Below are 22,340 nucleotides of genomic sequence, written 5' to 3'. Positions count from 1 at the left end.
CTTTCTCTTCCTCACACATAACAAGAAGTCTAGGAGAAGGCTATTCCGCGCTGGTTCAGCATCTCAGGGGTAACCTTAGGTATAAATCTCTTTCCAGGATTCCACATGGCCCCCTTCAACATATTGCCTTTTCCCCTCAGACTCAAGACTGTTGCCTCAGGGTCACAAAATGGCTGCAACAACCTCTGGAAGCCATTGTGTGCAAAGGAACTTCTGCTTCCAGCTGGTTTGATGGCCAGACAACCCAAAGTGATCATCAAGGACCATTTTCAGCAATCCAGTTCACCAACAGTGAACAAAATGACAAAGGACCTGCCTCCCAGTCGCTCCCCTCTAGTCAGGGGAGGCAGGTAATGAAATAGCAAGTATGGTGCTAAATGGTGTGGAGAAAACAAAGGAAGGAGAAGGGAATAGGGAGTGGGGACTGTTGTTATTTTAAGTTGGGCAGACAGGAAAAGCCTCACTGACAAGATGACATTTGAGCAAAAGCCTGAAGGAAGAAACTATTTGGAAATTTCTCTTGGAGGTAAGTGCCCCTCAGCTACTTAAATATTTCCTTTTTAGAAGCCATTGCAGCTACTCTTCCTGGCCCTATGATTTAGGAGCAAACAAAAGTTTTAAAAACTGAGTTTTAGGGTAAGGTTTAACTCTCATGGAGGAGAATTCAGATGACTTGTATTTTCTTTCTTGAAAAGCAGCAGTTCAGCAATGTTTAATTACTGGCTAGATAATCATTTATATGTTCATTATATACACATTAAACATACAAGGAACAACTTAGCTCAAGTTATCAGATTACCTCCCAGCAGTGAGGGATAAACGTGATACATCTTTTTTTTTTTTTTTTTTTTTTTTTGGCCACAACGTGCCGTGCAGCACGTGGACTCTTAGTTCCCTGACCAGGGATCGAACCCATGCCCCCTGCAGTGGAAGTGTGGAGTCTTAACCACTGGACTGCCAGGGAAGTCCCTAAACATGATACATCGTCTCCAACACTGGAAGAAAATGCTAGTTACCTACTCCTATTCTCCCTTTCTGACCTAGTAACAGACCCCAATTTTAAGCTGACCACACTGCAACCTAGAATAAAGAATAGATTTTCTAGCCTCCCTTTGTTACCGAACCAAACTAGGGTCTGCTCACCCACCACGCAGCAAAGACAATCTACTGACACCAGATTGTGATGAAGGAAAGTACAGTGTTTATTGCAGGACACCACACAAGGAGAATGGGCAGCTCATGATCAAAAGACCTGAACACCTCCATGGATTTTAGGGAAGGGTTTTCAAAGGCAACATTTGGGATGAGGGTTGCAGTGCGTGGACTTCCTTCTGATTAGTTGGTGGTAAGGTAACAGGGTGATGTTTCAGGAATCTTAATCATCAACCTTCTGGTTCCAACTCGTCTGGGGTCTACTTGCTTGAGGTCAGCATGTAGTCACCATCCTCCATCTGGGTAGTTGGTCTCAGTTTCTGCAGAACAATTTAAAGATATGTGTCGGTTCCTTGTGCTCGGTGGCCATGGCGGCAGCAGCAACAGACATTAGCGGCCCAGCTGCTAGGATCAGTTCCCCTGGGTTTCACCATCCCAGACTTCCTTCAGGGCGCCCCAGGCAGCAAACCAAGATGGAGTATGAGTGGAAACCTGACGAGCAAGGGCTTCAGCAGATCCTGCAGCTGCTGGAGTCCCAGTCCCCCGACACCACCATCCAGAAAACCATTCTAGAAACTGGAACAACTCAATCAATATCCAGACTTGAACAACTACCTGATTTTTGTTCTTACAAAATTAAAATCTGAAGATGAACCCACAAGATCATCGAGTGGTCTCATATTGAAGAATAACGTGAAAGCACACTTTCAGTATTTCCCAAATGGTGTAACAGACTTTATTAAGAGTGAATGTTTAAACAATATTGGTGACTCCTCTCCTCTGATTAGAGCTACTGTAGGCATTTTGATTACAACTATAGCCTCCAAGGGAAAACTGCAGAATTGGCCTGACCTCCTACCAAAACTCTGTAGCCTGTTGGATTATGAAGATTACAACACTTGTGAGGGAGCATTTGGTGCCCTTCAGAAGATTTGTGAAGATTCTGCTGAGATTTTAGATAGTGATGTTTTAGATCTTCCTCTCAACATCATGATTCCTAAATTTTTACAGTTCTTCAAGCACAGTAGTCCAAAAATAAGGCCTCATGTTGTTGCATGTGTCAATCAGTTTATCATCAGTGGAACTCAAGCTGTGATGTTGCACTTTGATTCCTTTATTGAGAATCTCTTTGCATTGGCTGGTGATGAAGAACCAGAGGTACAGAAAAATGTGTGCCAGGCACTTGTGATATTGCTTGAAGTTCGAATGGATCGCCTGCCTCCTCACATGCATAATATAGTTGAGTACATGCTACAGAGGCCCCAAGATCAAGGTGAAAATGTGGCTTTAGAAGCCTGCGAATTTTGGCTTACTTTGGCTGAGCAACCAATATGCAAAGATGTACTCATAAGCCATCTTCCTAAGTTGATTCCTGTGTTAGTGAAGGGCATGAAGTACTCAGATATAGATATTATCCTACTTGAGGGTGATGTTGAAGAAGATGAAACAATTCCTGATAGTGAACAGGATACAAGGCCACGTTTTCATCGATCAAGGACAGTGGCTCAGCAGCATGACAAAGATGGAATTGAAGAGGAAGGTGATGATGACGATGAAATTGATGATGATGATACGATTTCTGACTGGAATCTAAGAAAATGTTCTGCGGTTGCCCTAGATGTTCTTGCAAATGTGTATCGTGATGAGCTTTTGCCACATATTTTGCCCCTTTTGAAAGAATTACTTTTTCATCATGAATGGGTTGTTAAAGAATCAGGCATCTTGGTTTTAGGAGCATTTGCTGAAGGTTGCATGCTGGGCATGATTCCCTACCAATCTGAGCTCATTCCTCACCTTATTCAGTGCCTCTCTGATAAAAAGTCTCTTGTGCGTTTCATAACGTGCTGGACTCTTAGCCGCTATGCACACGGGGTAGTCAGCCAGCCCTCAGACACATACCTGAAGCCATTAATGACAGAACTGCTAAAACGTATCCTGGATAGTAACAAGAGAGTACAAGAAGCTGCCTGCAGTGCCTTTGCTACTCTGGAAGAGGAGGCTTGTACAGAACTTGTTCCTCACCTTGCTTATATACTTGATACCTTGGTCTTTGCATTTAGTAAATACCAGCATAAAAACCTGCTCATTCTTTATGATGCCACAGGAACGTTAGCAGATTCAGTAGGACATCACTTAAACAAACCTGAATATATTCAGATGCTAATGCCTCCACTGATCCAGAAATGGAACATGTTAAAGGATGAAGATAAAGATCTCTTCCTTTTACTTGAGTGCCTATCTTCAGTTGCCACAGCCCTGCAGTCTGGCTTCCTTCCATACTGTGAACCTGTGTATCAGCGTTGTGTAAACCTAGTACAGAAGACTCTTGCACAAGCAATGCTGAGCAGTGCTCAACGAGATCAGTATGAGGCTCCAGATAAAGATTTTATGATAGTGGCTCTTGATTTACTCAGTGGCCTGGCTGAAGGACTTGGAGGCAACATTGAACAGCTAGTAGCCCGAAGTAACATTCTAACACTAATGTATCAGTGCATGCAGGATAAAATGCCAGAGGTTAGACAGAATTCCTTCGCCCTGTTAGGTGACCTGACAAAAGCTTGCTTCCAGCATGTTAAGCCTTGTATAGCTGATTTCATGACAATATTGGGAACCTACCTAAATCCAGAGTTCATTTCAGTCTGCAATAATGCCACATGGGCAACTGGAGAAATCTCCATTCAAATGGGCATAGAGATGCAGCCTTATATTCCTATGGTGTTGCACCAGTTTTGCACCAGACCCAACACACCAAAGACGTTGTTAGAGAATACAGCAATAACAATTGGTCGTCTTGGTTACGTTTGTCCTCAAGAGGTGGCTCCCATGCTACAGCAGTTTATTAAGACCCTGGTGCGCCTCTCTGAGAAACATAAGGAACAATGAGGAAAAGGATTCAGCATTTTGTGGGATTTGTACCATGATCAGTGTGAATCCCAGTGGAGTAATCCAAGATTTTATATTTTTTTGTGATGCTCTTGCATCATGGATTAATCCAAAAGATGATCTGCGAGACATGTTCTGTAAGATCCTTCATGGATTTAAAAATCAAGTTGGGGATGAAAATTGGAGGCATTTCTCTGACCAGTTTCCACTTCCCTTAAAAGAGCGTCTTGCAGCTTTTTATGGTGTTTAATCTCATACACTTATGCTACAGTCCCATAATTAGGGGTCCTTCAGTCTTGGAGACTATGAGGGAGCCTCTGCACCCAGGGAAGATGTTACCCTTTACAGGGAGGAAGGGTAAACCAGTAAGGAATACAGTACAGTCCCAGCCCTAGTGGGAGGGGCTGGAGGGAGGTGTTGTCGTCGCTGTATTAAGTCGCTGTTTTAACATCTGGAGCCTTTGTGGGTGGAAATCTGTCTCCAATTACAACGCTGCACTAGATGTGAAGAGGCAAAAAAAAAAAAGAAAAAGTTATTCAATCTACTCACAATACATTCTGGAATATTGTGGGGAATTGTACCAAAACAAGAACCATATAAATGATGCATAGGGATGAGAAAGAGGAAAAATTCTATAGCACAATAAAGGAAGCCTAAGAATGGGGATTAGAAAACAGTAAAGTTTTTTTTTTTAATTTAAAGGTTTTTATAAAATTTCCCACATGATGGGGACTTGTTCTTGCATACTGATGAAGAACTACACAAATGAAAGCTAATAAGAGTTAAAATCAGCTTGCCTACCCATAGTAGAAGCAGGTTCTTGGAAGTTACAATTTAAGGTACCCCAAAACGTTGGAAATAAAACAAAACAAATTTAAACAATGAAGCACCCTGTGAAATGCCAAATGAGTCACTCCTTTTACCTCTGTGGGATGGGCAGGGAGGGAGGAATAAATGGGGTTGGACATATCAAACTAAAGATTGACATCTTGACTTTGCATTAAGACGTTAATGTAGTGGATATAATTTGATGGTTGTACTTCATTAGATTTAATTTCTCGGCCAAGAGGTCATTTTTTTTTTCATTGTTTCACTGTGCCTTTAACCTTTTATTAAAAGGAATTTTTTTTTTTTACATCTTTATTGGAGTATAATTGCGTTACAATGGTGTGTTAGTTTCTGCTTTATAACCAAGAGGTCATTTTTAAAGTGCAGTTTAAGGTTCAGGCATGCATTCTGGCTCATAGGGATTGAAAGTACTTTAAATTAGTGGGAAAGTAGCATGCTTGCATCACATAGAGCGAGATTGGTATTCAGTTACCTCTGTTGCGCCAGTTTGTGTTGCAGTTTACCAATTCAATATAGCCCTGCATTTAAAATTCCTTTTTAAGATTTGTGGATTTTATTTTTATTAAGAATACAGATATAAAGTACTGTAGTTTACAGCTAGGCCTTGAAATATCTTTTTAGGATCTGTTAGGAATAAGATTGATATTGTATTGTGTGTGACCTGCACAATGTGGAAAGCTGATATGCCTGTGCAACATCTTTGCCTCTGTGCTGTCAGTGTGATGTGCTTTCTGCATGGCTATATACTACTAGTGATTTTATCAAAACTTCTAAAACTTAAATTACATGGTAAAGGATCTGTAAGAGGCTGCATAAATGTTAGTTGGCACATAAACACAATTGTAGAAGTTGAAGACATGATTGCTATATTTCAGCGTTTATTCCCACTCAACATATTGCCTTCTAAGCTTTCTTTTTTGGTTCAAAGCAGGATCTTAAAGATATGTTTAAGTTAATGGATGTAAGGCAGGGTTCCTACACTGTACTGGCACATGTTGGTGGCCCTCTGTGCCCTAGATATATGCACACAGTGTGCAAGTAAAAAGCTACAGAGTGAAAGTTGGTTTGGATCCTCTTCATTTGTTTAGCTTTTCTGTTATTTTTCTCTACTTACATGTATTTCTGTGAATAAATCGTTGTTAAGTTAAAAAAAAAAACCAGATATGCGTCAGATTATTATGCATATTCCTTGAGGAGGAACCCGGGCTCTGTTTTATCATTGAACTATTGTTTAAGCTATCCTTACTTTTCTTGCTTGACGGCTTTTCCTTTGTTTCTGCATTCCCTCACGTCCCTAATTAGTAACTGCTTGAGTCCACTTTGGAAATCAGGAAAAGCCTAGGAGACTAAAGCCTTTTTCTGCAAACAAGAAACAGGGGACCCAGTGGACTTTTGTATCTGGAAAGGGCCCACAGGGACCTGCTCAGTGTTACCCGCCCCCACCTTTTCTTTAACACTCCTCCATCCTGAAGGGTACAGGGGCGGGAGAAGAAAGGGAATAAAGCTTTGGATAGAAACTTAGCAGGAGAACTCCGTTTTAGGGGGACTCAGTTTCACTGTCTACCTCTCAGCCCTCACCTCCTGCCAGTCCCCCAGGGATGCTCTGGGCTCCAGCTAGTGCAAATTCCTTGCTTTGTCTCGGGCAGCATCTGTTTCCATCCACTGCTCCATCTGCCCCCGTGTAGCCCTTACTCAGTCATCATCTCCTCACCCTAAGTAAACTGCCAATGCACGATTCAAGCCCTAACTCCCTACCAGCAGGAAGATAGGAAAGTAGGGTGTTGAAATGGCTGCATCATGGTCAATCTGGTTTCCCTCCAGTACTGACAAGTGACCCAGTCAGTGGCACATTCCATTCAGCCGGTGATTCCTATCGACATTGAAGTCAGTCAGAATGCCTCCGTTGGCTTCAGCAGACTCATCCCATTTGACCCAAGTCCACTCACTCCAGTAGACTTCTTTCAACAAGGAAGTCAGGGAATTCCCTGGTGGTCCAGTGGTTAGGACTCAGCGCTTTCACTGCTTTCAGCTGCTGGGGCCCAGGTTTGAACCCTGATCAGGGAACTAAGATCCCGCAAGCCGAGCGGCATGGCCAAAGAAACAAAAATCAAGGAAGAAGTCGAAACTCTTGCCTAAGATAAAATGAAGGATTTCCTGTGGAGGACATGAATGCATACGATCACTCTTCTCACTCTGGTTCAGATAACTGTGTGTCAGCTGTGTGTATACATGATTTCAGGAATATATCAAAGATACGATACCACTTTTTCTGGATACAAGCCCCTGCTTTTAAACGAATCAGTTTATTTCCGATGTCTGCTAAACTTACCATCTGGGCCCTCCTGATGCCCAAGAATATGGCACTCGGTGCGGTAAAAAGCAAGATGCAGATAATTGTTTCTGTATTATAGCAATAAAAACAAACTCACTTGCAAAACTACTAAATGATCTTCAAATGTGGAATGGTAATAAAAGGTAAGTCTGAAATATCCTCCAGCCCTTACGGTATAGTAGCAGATTCAGGGCAAGATTTCAAGTATCATAGGACATGACATTCTCAGAACACTGCCTATAATTAGGCATAAAAGCTAGAAAAATTGGGCTTAAGTCTGAAAAAGATAGACTGTAGTACAAAAATATGTGTAATCTCTCTTGAATTACCAAACTTGCCCTCAAAAAAAGGAAGAGATAATAAGTAAATGATATCCAGTCCTAAGATTCCAGAATAAAACACACAGGCACACAGTTAAAGCTGTACATATACACAAGCACGTTTGCAAAATGTGATGTATGGTTCATGCCTATGTATGGGCCACACTGAAATTGCGCATGTTATAAAGAAATTCCTCAGTTAGGGCTCAAATTGTCTTACATAAAAATTTTAAATAAATATATTAGTGATTCAGTTGGCCTCAAATAAATTCTTCCTGTTCGTCTTAGTATCATATAAAGGATAGACGTTCACCTTGGATATGGGTGCTGTCCTCAAAGATAAACAGAAACAAAGTAGACAGACCTTTCCTGATTCTTATATTTAGCTGAAAGTTGCTGCTGTGGGACAGGGGTCTGCAAACTATACAGACAGTGCAGCCAAATCTGGCTCAGTGCCAATCTGTGTAAATAAAGATTTATTGGAATACAACCATGCCTATTCATTTACATATTGTCTATGCTGCTTTTGAATAGTTGTGACAGAGACCATATGACCCACAAAGCTAAAACTATTTATCATCTGGTCCTTTACAGAAGAAGTTTGCAGACCCCCGCTGTTGTGTCGGCACATTCTGTGTTCTGTCTTTGGATGAAATGGAGAAGTGCAAGCCACCAAATTTTACTTCCTTATGTGTTGAATAATGATGAGAACTGTTTTGGAAAAAAATTAAAGTTTCTCGTTCTCAGGTTTGCAACAGTCATTTTGCTTTAATCTAACCCTGTTGGCGTCCAACCCACTTGGTAGATTTAACTCCTTCTCTGAATATTAAAATCTCTACCAAGTGGAGAAGCCCAGTATGGGAAGAGAGATGAACATTTCTGAACCATCTATCAGGAGCTTCCACAGAGGGACCCCTCTTTTAAAACCCAGAACTCTGTGAGATAGGGTCATTTTTGCCATTCTTCTGAGGCTGTCTCCTGTTTTTAAACACTTGAGAAAGCCGAGAATCAGAGAGCTTAAGAAACTCAGCCAAGGTCACACAATAGCATAATAATATGCAGAGGCAGAATTGGAATCCAGGTCTGTCTGATTCCAATGCACATGCTCCTTCCACCATACCTTGCTGCCTGATCAATGTATTCATTTATTCACTCAGTGAATAATCACTGAGCACTCTGGGGGTATCTGCTATGTTCAGTCATTATGTCAAACCCCGAGGACACAAAGATCACGAAAAACAATGAAGAGGAATTGACCAGGGTTACATTTCAAATAAGATTGATGTGACCTTCCACAGGTCAGAATCCCCTCAATCCATAATTTAATTTAAAAAATTAAGAGTATCCATATCCTTATGAAAGATAGTTCCATGATTGTATCTTCCTAAAAGATCTAGTGTTGACTAATTAGATTGTAACCCTGAAGTATAAGCATAATATATAGACTGTTGACATCATATCAGAGAAGTTGCCTGGCTCATGAATTAAAGCAATTTCTCAAACCAATTTAGTTTTTAAAAATCTAGATTACCTTTGAATTTCTATTAACCACAATACCAGACTTAATTCTGGTGTCCTGTTGGCATGGTACCCACCAGACAGTGATGACCTACATAGTCACTATTCCCTAGTCTCTAACTTGGGTGTCATTATTTCTTCAATGTAGTCTTGGGCAATTTTTTTTTGTCTAACGCTGAAGATATTGGAAGTTCATTTTACAATCTTGACAGAGCATCTTTAATTTCCAACAGCTCTGGTTACTTAAGTGATGATTATATTATTTCTTTCCACTGAATCTTCATAGCTGTATGAAGCCTTTCATAGAATCCTCAAAGTGGTAAAAAAAAAAAAAAGTATTATACACATTGCAACTCTAAATAGTGTTTTATATGTAAATAGTGAAGATTCCAGTAGAAACAGCAAATGTGAATCTGTGCTGGAACAAGTGACTGGTATGTGGTTTCACACAGTCAGAAAGGTTGTTTGTTTTAAAAAAGCAAGTAGGATGGGAATTCCCTGGCAGTCCAGTGGTTAGGACGTGGCGCTTTCGCTGCTGAGGGCCCGGGTTCAATCCCTGGTTGGGGAACTGAGACCCTGCAAGCCGGGTAGTGCAGCCAAAAAATAAAATAAAATTTAAATAAATAAGCAAGTAGGAGCCTCAACAGTGAATATGTGAAATCTGATCATCACTGCATCAGCAATCTACTGACCCCTAATGCTCAAGAACTGTCTATCTTGAAACTGTCACAGTTGGCAGGAAGTTATCTATACATTTGTTATTCTCAAACTCAGCACAGTGACAGAACCACAGTTACAGGTAAACCAAATTCTCCCCACTCACCCCAGAATAAGTCACATATTCCAGTGTGAAACTGACCAACAATTAATGGCTGAAAGAAAGACTAAGGCTCTCGTGCATCACTCCACTTTGAACCCCTTATAGCAAAAACAGGAGTAAGTATCTTGTAAAATCAACCACAGTAGTCAGGACCAAATTACGCCTAGAAACAAAGCAGAGATGGTTATTGGCAAAAGTCCTTACCAAATGACAGCATAGGAAGTCCCGTAAAATCGGTGGGACATACAAGAGGAAGGAGCAACCTGTATTGTGTGTGTGTGCATGATAGAAGTTTCTTCAACTTAGATTGGGACAAAACACTGCAAAAAGTAATCTAGCTGTTGACACAAGCATGGCACATACACAAAGGAGAAGCACTCAATGACTTTCATGCAGCAGGAGGAGAGATTGTTTACGCAGCTCTGTTGTAAACTAGAAAACAAGTGTGGGTCAGGGTTAATGGAGCATCAGCCACACCTGAAGCAAAGAAGAGTATTTCTGTACAGTTCAGGGCCTGCTGCTGCAGGCCAGTCCATACATAGCTTTATTGACAGAGGTCAGGCAGTGGTCATCAACATGCCATCTGGTTGGGGTATCATGTCAAGGGAGCCACTGAAAATCACGAGCATGTTCAAATCACAGCGACTTAGCCTCTGCCCTCTTGGCATGCTGTGAGAAGAAATGGGCAACAAGAATCTGTTTTGCATGATTTATATGAAACATACTCAAGTATGATAGCAGTCAAGAAGAGGTGTGCTTCCATTAAATTACGGAGAGGAGGATGAGGTTATAGTAATGGTTTTTTCATGTCGCTGATAATGTAAAGAAAGACCTCTTCTGTGATTCCAAGGGGCAAGTGTCAGTGACATGCTTAGAGACGGTTGAGCTTCTAATCTCAAACCTCACAATTGTAAATATTGAAAATAAGATAGCAGGGGAATTCCCTGGCAGTCCAGTGGTTAGGACTCCGTGCTTCCACTGCCGGGGGCTCGGGTTTGATCTCTGGTTGGGGAACTAAGATCCCACATGCTGTACGGTATGGCCAAAAAAAAAAAAAAAAAAAAAGAGGTATCAGAATTTCACAAGGAGGTTGAACTGTGGTACAGAAGACTCTATCACCAAGCAGGATTTTTTCCTCAACATTTATTTTCTTCATTCATCAGAGAAAGAAGTCAATATGTTACTGAACCTGTTAAAAAGTCACATTCAAACATTGTACCAGACCATGAAGAAATTCTTTCCTGGGCCAAGTCAATCAAGGGCAGAACAGGACTGCAGGCAATGTTCCCTTCCAGGCTCAAACATTCACCCTCCTGGGATCCCAATGCAGTGTAACTGTCGGCCTAGCAGCCTTGGAGTACAGCCTTCCGTAAGAAATTGCTCCAATATCCAAACCAATTAACAGAGCTATCAATACACCTTCTGGTGTCCTGTGTGCCTAAAATTATGATTTAGAAGAAGCAAAGAGTTAGAAAAGAAAACAGCTGGAGAGTTAGCATGACCTACTATTCAAGCTGGCAGATATAGATACCTTAGTGGGGGGAAAAAAATACTCTTCTCCTGGGTGATCTGAAACTATTATTATTAATCTTGAGTTTTTAATGTCATGCTTTGTAATATTTGGAAGTTGTGATGATATTTTTGAACCTAAAGTTGGTAAATGGTGTGATCCAAATTCCCATGAGTTGTCTAAATTTAAAAACAGAATAAATTCTCAAGTAAGCATATTAAAAACAAACAAAAAGCGACTGCAGCATAGCTATTTTTGCATTATGAAAGCAGGGCAGCCATGGCTGCGTCTGGATAGCCATTGTTTTGTGTGTAGTCCTGTTCTTTGTTTTCCACACTTGCATAGAACTTTCCCAGTCTGAAATTTCAAGAATTTTGCAAGTGTTCCATGAATCTTTAGACCATCCCACTTACACTGAGAGTAGGTGGAGAACAGGAGACCCAGGGAAATGAAAGAGCCTCTTCTGTGTTAGAGAAGAGAATAAGGATGGAAAAAAAATGTCCTAACTTTGTTCTGGTTCATTATTAATAATGTCATTTCTTGCAGCATTTTAGCAACAAGAAAATTGGGGAAAAAAAAACCAACCTTAGGGGCTTCCCTGGTGGCGCAGTGGTTGAGAATCTGCCTGCCAATGCAGGGGACACGGGTTCGAGCCCTGTTCTGGGAAGATCCCACATGCCGCGGAGCAACTAGGCCCTTGAGCCACAACTACTGAGCCTGCGCATTTGGAGCTTGTGCTCCACAACAAGAGAGGCCGCGACAGTGAGAGGCCCGCGCACCGCGATGAAGAGTGGTCCACGCTTGCCGCAACTAGAGAAAGCCCACGCACAGAAACAAAGACCCACCACAGTCAAAAATAAATAAAAATTTAAAAAAAACAAAAAACCAACCTTAAATGATCCCTAAGTTTCAGAGAAGGTATAAAAATGTAGATTTTTTAAAAGCTATTTTCAGGAAAGCATTTAAATATCACAATTATCTAACAAAGCAAAACTGATAATTATATAATTCCACAGCACTTGGCAGCAAGATAACTTTTGTTTAAAGGGACGGGTGGGATGCGTCGTATTCCTTCGTGTCTACAGAACTTGGTGCCTCAGACCTCTAGAGATCTCTAGTGCAAAACAAGGTTAACATCAATCAAATGCCTTGCAGGAACAGACACTATCTTAGTCTTTAGGAAAACAAAAGTTGAAGAGTACAAATGGAAATTACTGGTAATGAAAAATTCAAGATATGGTTGAAAGAAGGCTTTCTCTAAAAAATGAAAGCAAATGACACATAATCAGTGACAGAAGACTTGGTTCCCAGAAAGATAGCACCTCCTACACCTTGAACTTTCAGAAGGAATCAGCAGGTCTTTGGAAGAGGTGTTGGGACAGGAAGACTTGATTGAGAAGTGATGAGCACAGCAGGGAAACTGAGGCCCCAGGAGTGATGGAGACGTTTGGGAGTAAGATCAGAAAAGACAGAAGGGAGGCAGAAGGCAGAGCTCAAAGGACAGCATTTATTACCGTTCCTGCGCCCCTGCCAGCCAGTTGTCCAAGCTCCTCCAGCACCTGCAGCATCCTGGTTGACCAGATGACTAAAGCCTTTGGTCCCCTTCGCTCAGCCAGAACTTTTATCCCAGGCTCTGCTCTCTGTGACTTGACAACTGAGGCTAATGGTTCAACCAAACTCCTTCTTCCTCGAGTGGCTCAGAAAAGCTGATGCTGTAACCTGGTCTATGGGCTAAGTTGTGCCCCGCCCCCCAGATTTGTATGTTAAAATCCTAACCCCCAGTACCTCAGAATGTGACTGTGTTTAGAGAGACGGTCTTTAAAGAGGTGATTAAGTTAAATGAGGTCATTAGGGTGGGCCCTAATCCAGTAGGATTGGTGTCCTTATAAGAAGAGGAAATTTGGACACAGACATGCACGGAGGGAGGACCATGTGTAGACACAGGGAGAAGATGGCCGTCTACAAGCCACGGAGAGAGGCCTCAGGAAAGACCAAACTGCCAACACCTTGATCTCAGACTTCGAGCCTCCAGAAGTGAGAATATACATTTTCATTGTTTAAGCCCTCCAATCTGTGGTACTTTCTTATGGCAGCCCAATATTAACAGACTAACATACCTGGTTATCATTAGTGGGGTGACAGCCCTAGGCAAGAAGGGCTATAGTTCTCCTCTCCGTATGTAGAAAAGGCAGCCGCCTCCGCACTGCACAGAACTCCCCCTGCCCCTCCCTGACGACCCTACCCCACACACCTACTCCTATCAGTGCAGGGTGAAAAAAGGGTGTGTAGACCCTTCAGATGGCAGGCTCTCACTTGACTTTTTAAAATATCTCCTGTAAAAAGGGTAGACAAGCAGTGTTCGTCCCTTGGCAAAGACTCTTTCTCAGATATATTTGCGGATTGCCATTCACTTGGACTAAACTGCGGTGGCTTCATTCCACCTGGACACCCCCGGGCAGCCTTTGCATTTTTCTTCCTTTGAGTTAAATACAAAGAAGGAACAGAAGGGATGAGAAATTCAGCCACATGCACCTTCTTCTTCCGTGTCCTGGTCCCTATACACACACACACACACACACGCGCGCGCACATACACACGCGCACGCGCGCACACACACACACACGTGTCTTGCCTACTCACAGCTGTGTGGGGCCTGGCCACATTCCCCCCTCCTGCAGCACAGACAGCCTGACAGACTAACATCTCCAGAGTCTACTTTTATCCTGATAGGATTTCTTCTTCTTTCAAAATTTTATTTGAAAGCCCTTGATAGGAGGAAGATTAGAGTTCTTCCAGAAAATGCCTCAATTACAAACTCAGGTGTCCCTAAAAACTCTAACCTGACTTGGGTCCTTAAGAGCTGAGTTTTGATGAGCTGAGAGAATTGACGATCAAGGTCATCCATCCCCTGGTTGATTCCAAGGATTGCAACTTTTGGCATCAGGCACACAAACTTGAGGAAGGCACACGGCATCTTCTCCCTTTCGTCCAGCTGTTCAGACATCTCGCAGCCCCAGAGGGAGGGATAAAGTGTTTCCCCCTAGCTCTAACCCAGAAGCTTTGAGTAAAAGGGAAAAAGTCAGCAACCAGGTCTGTTGTTTCCTCCTCGGTAAGTCAGGAACATTCTACATGAGAGGCTCTTTCCCTCCCTTGGATGTGGCTGAGCCCTGTACTGGCCCCGGGGTCCCACTCCTGGGCTGATGAGACCAAAGACATGGTGGGAAAGAAGCCCTGAAGCTCTCACCCAGGGAAAGGGACTTTGTGAGCAGTGACAAAAACCAGATGCTCCCCCCACCGATGCCAAATTAGCACCTGAAAGATCGGTAGTCAGAATGGTCAAAGGACCCCAGAAAATTGGAAACACGATGACATCTGCATGAAGGAAAACTAAAGGGAGGAGGAAATTGGTGGAATAGAAGATGGAAGAAAACTGTTTTTATTTCAAGAAAACTTCTACCCTTTTTATCTGTGTACAGTTCAAACAAACTTAGATCTGTGATCCCCACGGGCTAGTGCTGGAGAGGAGAGTCCTGAGGGACAGGGCTAGATGGAGCTCCTCAGTTCTCATCTGTGATGGGTGTGATCATGACGTCTCCCTCATGGGGTTGCTGTGGGTACTCACTAGGGTGGTACCTGTATAAGCCACCACTGAAGTACTCACTTACTAAACGACAGCTGTTCTTGTTGCTGTTTGCTCTGTCTCAAGCCCCACAGCTAGGTGAGTGTGTCCTTAGAGCTTAGGAAAGAAGCCAGGGAAGGCAGCAGGAAGATGCCATCATTTGGGAGACACAAGGGCAAGGATGCTCTCGGGGAGTATCCTTGAATCAAGATTACTAAGAATAGGACATAGCAGGGTCAGGTGATCAAGTTCAAGGTGTAATTGATGGACAACCTTAGAAGCTGAGGTGCCCTCTTATTTACTGCTGGCTGCAGATGCACCCCAGTTGGATGGGATCAGTTGGATGAGAAGCATAGGACAGAGTCGATCTGTGAGGCCTCAAGGGGTGTCTTGAAGAGCATCCTTTCCTACTGGATTATCATCACCTCTTAGTACCGCTTTGTAAGCACCTGAGTCGATGGGGGGCATGTTCTTCTCTGACTGCTTCTTTAAGCAACAAATATTTGCCCTCCTGCACCTCTCCGTTTTGACCTCCATAAATATCTTTGGTTTTTGTGACCACACGTAGACTCCAAACTATTTTTAAAATCCCACGTCTTACAGAGTACTCAAGATCACCATCAACAACAATTTGGAATTAAATTTTTATTTGTTTTACAAAAGTGGATTGAACCACAGAGCCTCCTCTTCATAGCTTGAGTTTTCAGGGAGCAATTGACCTTCACCACATTTCCATGCCAGCGCATTTCCATCTTTCTAAAACGTGACCCATATTTACAATGTTCAGCCACACCCCAGCTGAATACTTGAGTTGTCTGCAATTTTGTGCTCTCCTGAGGCTCCAGAAGTGGACATTTATTTGGGCACTTCTAGGAATGTTTTGCTAATAGAAATCCCTAGGGATGCTCTGTACTTCCACTGCTGGGGGCATGGGTTCGATCCCTGGTCGGGGAACTAAGGTTCTGCAGGCCACGAGTCACGGCCAAAAAAAAAAAAAAAAAAATCCCTGAAAGTAAAAATGCTGATAATATACATACAATGGAATATTATTCAGCCTTAAAAGGGAAGGATATTCTGCAATATGCTACAACATGGATGGACCTTGAAGACATTATGTTGAGTGAAATAAGCCAGTCATAAAAGGACGAATACTGTATGATTCCACTTCCCTGAGGTCCCTAGAGTGGTCAAAATCATAGACACAGACAGTGGAATGGAGGGTGCCAGAGGCTGGGCGGAGGGGAAGTGGGGAGTTGTTGTGCAATGGGTACAGTTTCAGTTTTGCAAAGTAAGAAAGTTCTGGAGATGGATGGTGATGGTGGGCACAAGAGTGTGAATGTATTTAACACTGAAAAATGATGAAGACAGTAAATGGCGTGTTGTGTGTATTTTACCACAATTAAAAATGATAGCAATTAAAAAACAAAATGTAGGAATGCTGGGTCCAAAGTTGAATCTGTTTTCAAACTTAACAGATACTGTCGGCATGGCCTCTAGGAAGGCCATCCTGGTTTTGTTCCCGCTGCCATGGGTAAGTCCACCTCCTACAGCCTCATCAGGGCGGGTGTCGCCCATCTTTTCTCCATCATGATTTCATTTTGGCAAACGGAATGGCAGAAAAATGGAAAAGTGGGCAGACATTGACTCTCAACTTGAAGTGTAAAAAGGGATGTTTATCTGGGGACTTCCCTGGAGGTCCAGTGGTTAAGACTCTGCTTCCACTGCAGTGGACACGGGTTCTATTCCTGGTCGGGGAACTAAGATTCCTGTATGCTGCGTGGCACAGCCAAACAAAAAAAGGGTGTTCACCTGCTCAGCCCCTCCAGACGCTCTGGAGTACCCACAAAGGAAACGTCTCGGGAGTTATTCTCATTCTCTTCCCCTATCCCACTCCCTAACCTTAAAATGTCTCCAAATACCACAGGGTGGCCGACATACATGCCTGAAACAGCTGTCCTGCAGAATCACAAAAACTTGGGCTAAAAATAGTCTCAGTCTCTAAAAAGCTTAGGCCCCTGGGAACAAAGCCCTCTCAGAAATGTCCCCACCTCTGTCCAGGCATCACAAAGCTGACCCAGCTCTGTCCCCAGAGCTCATCATCCTTCGTGACCACCCCTCCCTGCCCTGGAAATAGTTGCCTGGAATCTTTTTTGAATTCTTGGTCCCACTAGGGAAGGGAGGCAGGGGAGGAGGGAAGATAATGTAATTACACGCAAGCTCCAAGTTTGTGTCATTATTTCCATTTTATAAATGCCTAAATGGGCTCAGAGATTTTAAATAACGTCTCTGAACGCCCATGGCCAGTAAAAGAAGCCAAATTTCTATTTTAATGGCTCACTTCCAAGATCCCGTGATGACAGTTCTCCTTTTAGTGCAGCCCATCCCCCCACCAAGGTCCTAGCAGATGCTCAGGTCACATCACCACTGAGGAGGGTGAGATGCTGTGTCTTAAGCAGAGAACATAGGATTCTGAGTACAGTTAGGATTCTGCAGAACCGGGAGGCAGGTCTGTCAACAACAACCCACCTAAAGAACACCCAGTACCTGGCTGATGGCTTTCCCTCCCCCTTAGCAGGCGAGGAGACAAGTTTTTCTGGGCGGCGGGTGGGAGTGAGGCTCAGCTCTATACTGCTGTTGGCAGGCCTGCTGTCTCTGCTGTGGTAAGGTGGGCGGGTCTGTCAAGTTCAACAGGGAGACCCCCCCATGGACGTTCGACCTCTCGGCTGCTACGGGGGGCTGCTGGGTGGGGAGATGGCTCCTGGTGTCCCCACCTGCCTTGCACTCTACAGGCAGAATCTCCGAAGCACGTTTAGAGGGACAGGATCGGACAAAGACAGTCTCAGGGCTGAGGAAAGATACTTGTGGCAGAGGGAGAGCAACGTTACCTGCTGTGTTGATTTACCCATCCTCTGGATCAGGAACTTAAGGGCGACCCAGGGGTGGATTTCTGGCAACTACATGGTATCGATGTGGGAATACACTGCAGGCAACTCAGACCCTGAGTCAGCCTGCTGGAGACGGCCAGGGAGAAATGAGTGAGTGAGTGAGTGAGTGAGTGAGTGAGTGAGTGAGTGAGTGTGTGTGTGTGTGTGTGTGTGTGTGTGTGTGAGAGAGAGAGAGAGAGAGAGAGGGGGGTTAGGCATTGAGATTAAGATGGTGTCATGGCTGGAGAACCCATGGATGCCAGATTCCCATCTTGAAAAAACCCTGAAAGAGACAGATGCGTGAGGAGAAATGACCAGCACAAGAGGCACAATGCTGTGTTGTTATTAAATATTGTGCCCCAAACCTGCCACACCAGATCCCCTGTCCCTCGGGGGTGGTTCCGCATTCTAGCCCTCAGCGAGTGTGGACCGGGTCTGACTTGTCCCAGGCTATACAGCTCCTTGGGGCAGGACCAGGATTCAATTCCAGGTCTCCCGTCTCCAAGAGAAATGTTCTTGTTATGGGGCACGGACAAAACCCCTTCCAGTCCACACCCTGCCTGCTTGGAAACACCCAAAGGGAAAGAATTTACACAGGCAGGCCCTCAAGAGATGGTGCAGTCAGCTGCAGCTGTGGGCCCCTGGATTTCTCAGTTTCGGAAGACACGGCAAGCTTCTGTTCACCAGCTGACCAGGAAGAATCTGCTCCACGATTTACCCCTTTACTCTCGAAGTAGAGATGAGAAATAAACAAGTGGAGAGAAACGTAAGAGAAATGATTTAACTTTATAAAAATGTGATAATACAGCAAGATTTGATTGTTTTTTTTTTTCCTGGCAAGTAAAGTTTATAAAAACACCTGGAATAAAAATTAGAACTATAAACTAATAAAAATTAGATACCATACATTTCAAGGAAACAGAGTCATTTAGAAAGACAATGAAGAAAAAAACAAAGAGTAGCCAAAGCAGCAGCAGCACGGGGAGAAGGCTGGTTCTGTGGTGACGATGAAACAACGACGGACCCGTGTGAGCCTGACCTCTGGCACCAGGCCGGGCTGAAGGGTGGGGGACAGGGAGGGAAGTGACCATGAGAGAGGTGGAAGAGCTTCCAGAAAGGGACATACCGAAGGCTCAGTGGGCAGCCACGGCCTCCTGCAAACAGGCCCACGGCCCCTTCTTCTTCCCAGACCTGCTGGCCACAGGGCAGTGATTCATGGCCAAATCCTATTGGATGGGCACCACAAGGCTGGCTTCTCCTCTATCCGTCCCCAACCTCCAGCTCTGCAGGTCCTGGTGCTCCCGTGGAGAGCTCAGTGGGGGAAAACTCATCGGGACGTCAAGCTAAGCTAGGACAGCTAACTTGCCAGGGAGACCCAAGGAAACCAGACGTAGAGGGCTACATACAAAACACTGTTTGGAACGTCTGCACCAGAGCCAAGGTAGAGTTGGGACAACCTTGGAGAGACAGGCTGGGAACTCCCGGCAACATCCCCCAGCCTTTCATTCTAGGGGGCTGGTCTTGAGGCTGGCCGCCCAGAAGACAATGGGGAATTCTTGACTACGTTCTGAGGTAGTCTAATCGCGACTTGCACGGGCAGCTGAGGATGGTCTCAAACAATGGGGGGAAGGCAGGCAGAAACGTTGCCACCGAGAGAAAAGGCTAACATATATAACAGAAGGAATTAAGCCACAGGTGGGCTCAGAGATGACCAGAGTGTGGCCTGGGGTCGGGGGTGGCCAGCAGCATGAACAGAGATGAGAGGATCCGGGGGCAGTGTTCCCGGGCCAGGGCAGTGGTAACTCTGAGGTGAGGGATGTCCCTGCTACTTACTGACCAGTGTCATGGTGATCATGAGCCAGAGAACCCGGGGGCCTCAGGGGGTGGATCCCAATGTTCCCTCCAGCTATGACTCCTCTTGCCTGAGCCTCTTTTAGGGGGACCCAGTACTGCTGGACTTGAACTTGGAAAACACTTAAGAGGCCCCTGCTCTGAGGGAGCAGTCAGACCCTGAGCCACCACAGAGAGAGAAATGACAAGAATGAAAAGCAAAGGCATTGTCAGACCCCTCCCGCCACTTCTTATGCTAACGTATATTCTTCTCCTCATCCGCCCCGGCACTCGGGATTCTAAGTCAGGATGGAACGTCCTGAAGGTTTAGGAAGCAGCAGCCGGGTGGACGTTACAACTTTCTCCACTTTGCACATTTCCGAAAACGCCTTCTGGGACGGAGCTCACCAAAGTCTTCCACTTCATTTTCGTAATCATCTTCTTGAACGACACCTGTTTAAAAAGCAAAGAAAACAGAAATGAAGTGCAGAATGGTGATCTTTTTCACTCTACTGCAACATACAACATCCTAGTAAAACCTGATGTCTCTGTAATCGTTGTTTTAAATTAAAGAAAAAAAAAAACCAGGCAGAGCCAAAGTAAACACCCTTCTCCAGAATGTTGTTTTACAGGCTAGTTCCTCTGGCCTTATTTTAGAGGCCCTTTAAACGAAAAATCTTTCAGACAAAGCCTAAAATCAACCTCAGCCTTGAGCTGGTATCCCAGTTATATTCTCCTGTTTGAAACCATCACAAAAGTCATGGCGCCAGAAGTGACTATAATCTAAAGACCTTTTATTGGCACAGACATGTGTGTCAAGTCCTTTCCAGTTTTCCCCAGCTCGGGGGTCTGGATTTTCCAGCAGCCTCTGGATTATGAGGACCCACAGAAGGGCAATCTGGGGCAGGTGAGATACTGGGAGGAAGAAGAAATAAGCTCTCCCCAAGAGGGGGAGACTTTCCAGATCAAATAGAACTCGGCAAGATAAGGCTGACTGTCGAGAAAGAAACCCAACTCACTATACACCAGCCTTAAACCCTCTGAAGGAAGATGTATGCAAGTTTCCCCAATGATTTTATGTGTTTTGTTCACAAATTTGTTTTATATCCCCAAGCCCAGAACAGTACTGATACATTCTAGACACTCAATACATATTCATGGACTTACATGAACGGTTTGCACAGGCAAACATTTATCTAGGGATGGCTTTGCAACACTTTGCCCACCATGGGAGTAGTGACAGAGCATCACTGATAACAGCTCATGAGTGGCAAACGTTTTTGGAAAAGCAACTGGCACAAGCCCTGAATAACAGCCCTCACAGTCAGATGGGGGAACCCAGCCACTCTATCACGATTGACCTGAGTCACTGGGGGCAGTGACTGCTCACATCACAGGGGGCCCTACTTCAGACTGACCTGGGAGCCAGCAGAATCAAGGACCACAAGACCCAGAGCCTCACCCTGGGGTGAAGGACTCCTCACCTTCTTCCTTCAAGCGCAGCTCTGTTTTCCTCAGCCACTCCCGCGCATCCCTGGCGGACGGGATCAGGACGTTGATCAGCCGAGCCATGACCTCCTCCGCTAGTGAACCAAAGAACGAGAGCTCTGAGTGAAAGGGCGGCTGTAGGGACCAGGACACTCAGTACTAGAGCCAAAGCCCCCAGCTCCTGGGAGCTCGTCTCTGCTTCCCCTGTGGAGAGGGGCAGCATAAGGCCACTGGTCTGCCACCAGGAGCAGAAACCACAAGTAGATGCCAGCCTGATTACCAGTCCTGCCCGTCTGGAGACATTGCCAGTAGCAAGCCTTTCGAGGAAGCTTTTGTTCAAACTGTGATTATCTTAAACCAGAGTGTCTGAATTCTAGAATGATTTAAAAATATGGAATTTCACTGATTTTATACATAACTTCCACTCAGCACTGCTAAGATGTAGCTAATAAGGATGTCAGAGGAAATCTGATTCACAGACCACATAAGAATTCTTATTAAAGGCTCAGACTGGGTATGATGTGAGGACCCTGCTAAAAGAAGAGACCAGCTACGTACCTCTAGATCTTAGTCAAAAGTTCAGCACATAGTAGGTGCTCAAGAAACAATCACTGAATGAATGAATCAGGGGACGTTTAAAGAGTTTCCTCAAGGGCTCCCCTGGTGGCGCCGTGGTTGAGAGTCCGCCTGCCGATGCAGGGGACGCAGGTTCGTGAGCTGGTCCGGGGGGATCCCACATGCCGCGGAGCGGCTAGGCCCGTGAGCCATGGCCACTGAGCCTGTGCGTCCGGAGCCTGTGCTCCACAACGGGAGAGGCCACAGCGGTGAGGGGCCCGCGTACCACAAAAAAAAAAAAAAAAAAAAAAAAAGTTTCCTCAAGATTTGAAACATTCCCCCTCTATGCTCTACATAGAATTGGTTAGCAAACATTTTTCTTGTCTGTTGTGCCAGGGGAAACCATCCTGACCCAAGATGATGACACATTGTTAACTGTGGGAGGGGTGGTCCAAACAATGGGGCTTTGCTGTAATTGGAGAACGCATGGTCCTCACTTGTATTTCTGCTAATGCCAAGATTCCATCATCCCCAGGTCAG

At 44.4% G+C, this 22,340-nt stretch overlaps 1 protein-coding gene and 1 pseudogene across 3 annotated transcripts in view; one reads left to right on the top strand and one right to left on the bottom strand.

Annotated features, from left to right (window-relative positions):
- Positions 1-1,625: 1,625 nt before the first annotated feature.
- On the top strand, positions 1,626-4,423 carry LOC109551996 (transportin-1 pseudogene; annotated as a pseudogene).
- A 14,271-nt stretch (positions 4,424-18,694) lies between these two features.
- The window catches only part of TRANK1 (tetratricopeptide repeat and ankyrin repeat containing 1), a 65,636-nt gene continuing 61,990 nt past the window's right edge, over positions 18,695-22,340 (bottom strand). For all 3 annotated transcript variants that reach the window (XM_019946960.3, XM_019946961.3, XM_073810992.1), the window contains 2 exons: positions 21,242-21,340; positions 18,695-20,210 (listed from right to left, as the gene is read on the bottom strand). In XM_019946960.3, the coding sequence (XP_019802519.2) occupies positions 20,110-20,210; positions 21,242-21,340 (200 nt within the window). In that variant the 3' untranslated portion in view covers positions 18,695-20,109. The remainder of the gene's footprint in view (positions 20,211-21,241; positions 21,341-22,340) is intronic.

The sequence above is a fragment of the Tursiops truncatus genome, chromosome 10 (assembly GCF_011762595.2).
Source record: "Tursiops truncatus isolate mTurTru1 chromosome 10, mTurTru1.mat.Y, whole genome shotgun sequence".
NCBI lineage: Eukaryota > Metazoa > Chordata > Mammalia > Artiodactyla > Delphinidae > Tursiops > Tursiops truncatus.
This window is presented reverse-complemented; position numbering and strand designations above follow the sequence as displayed.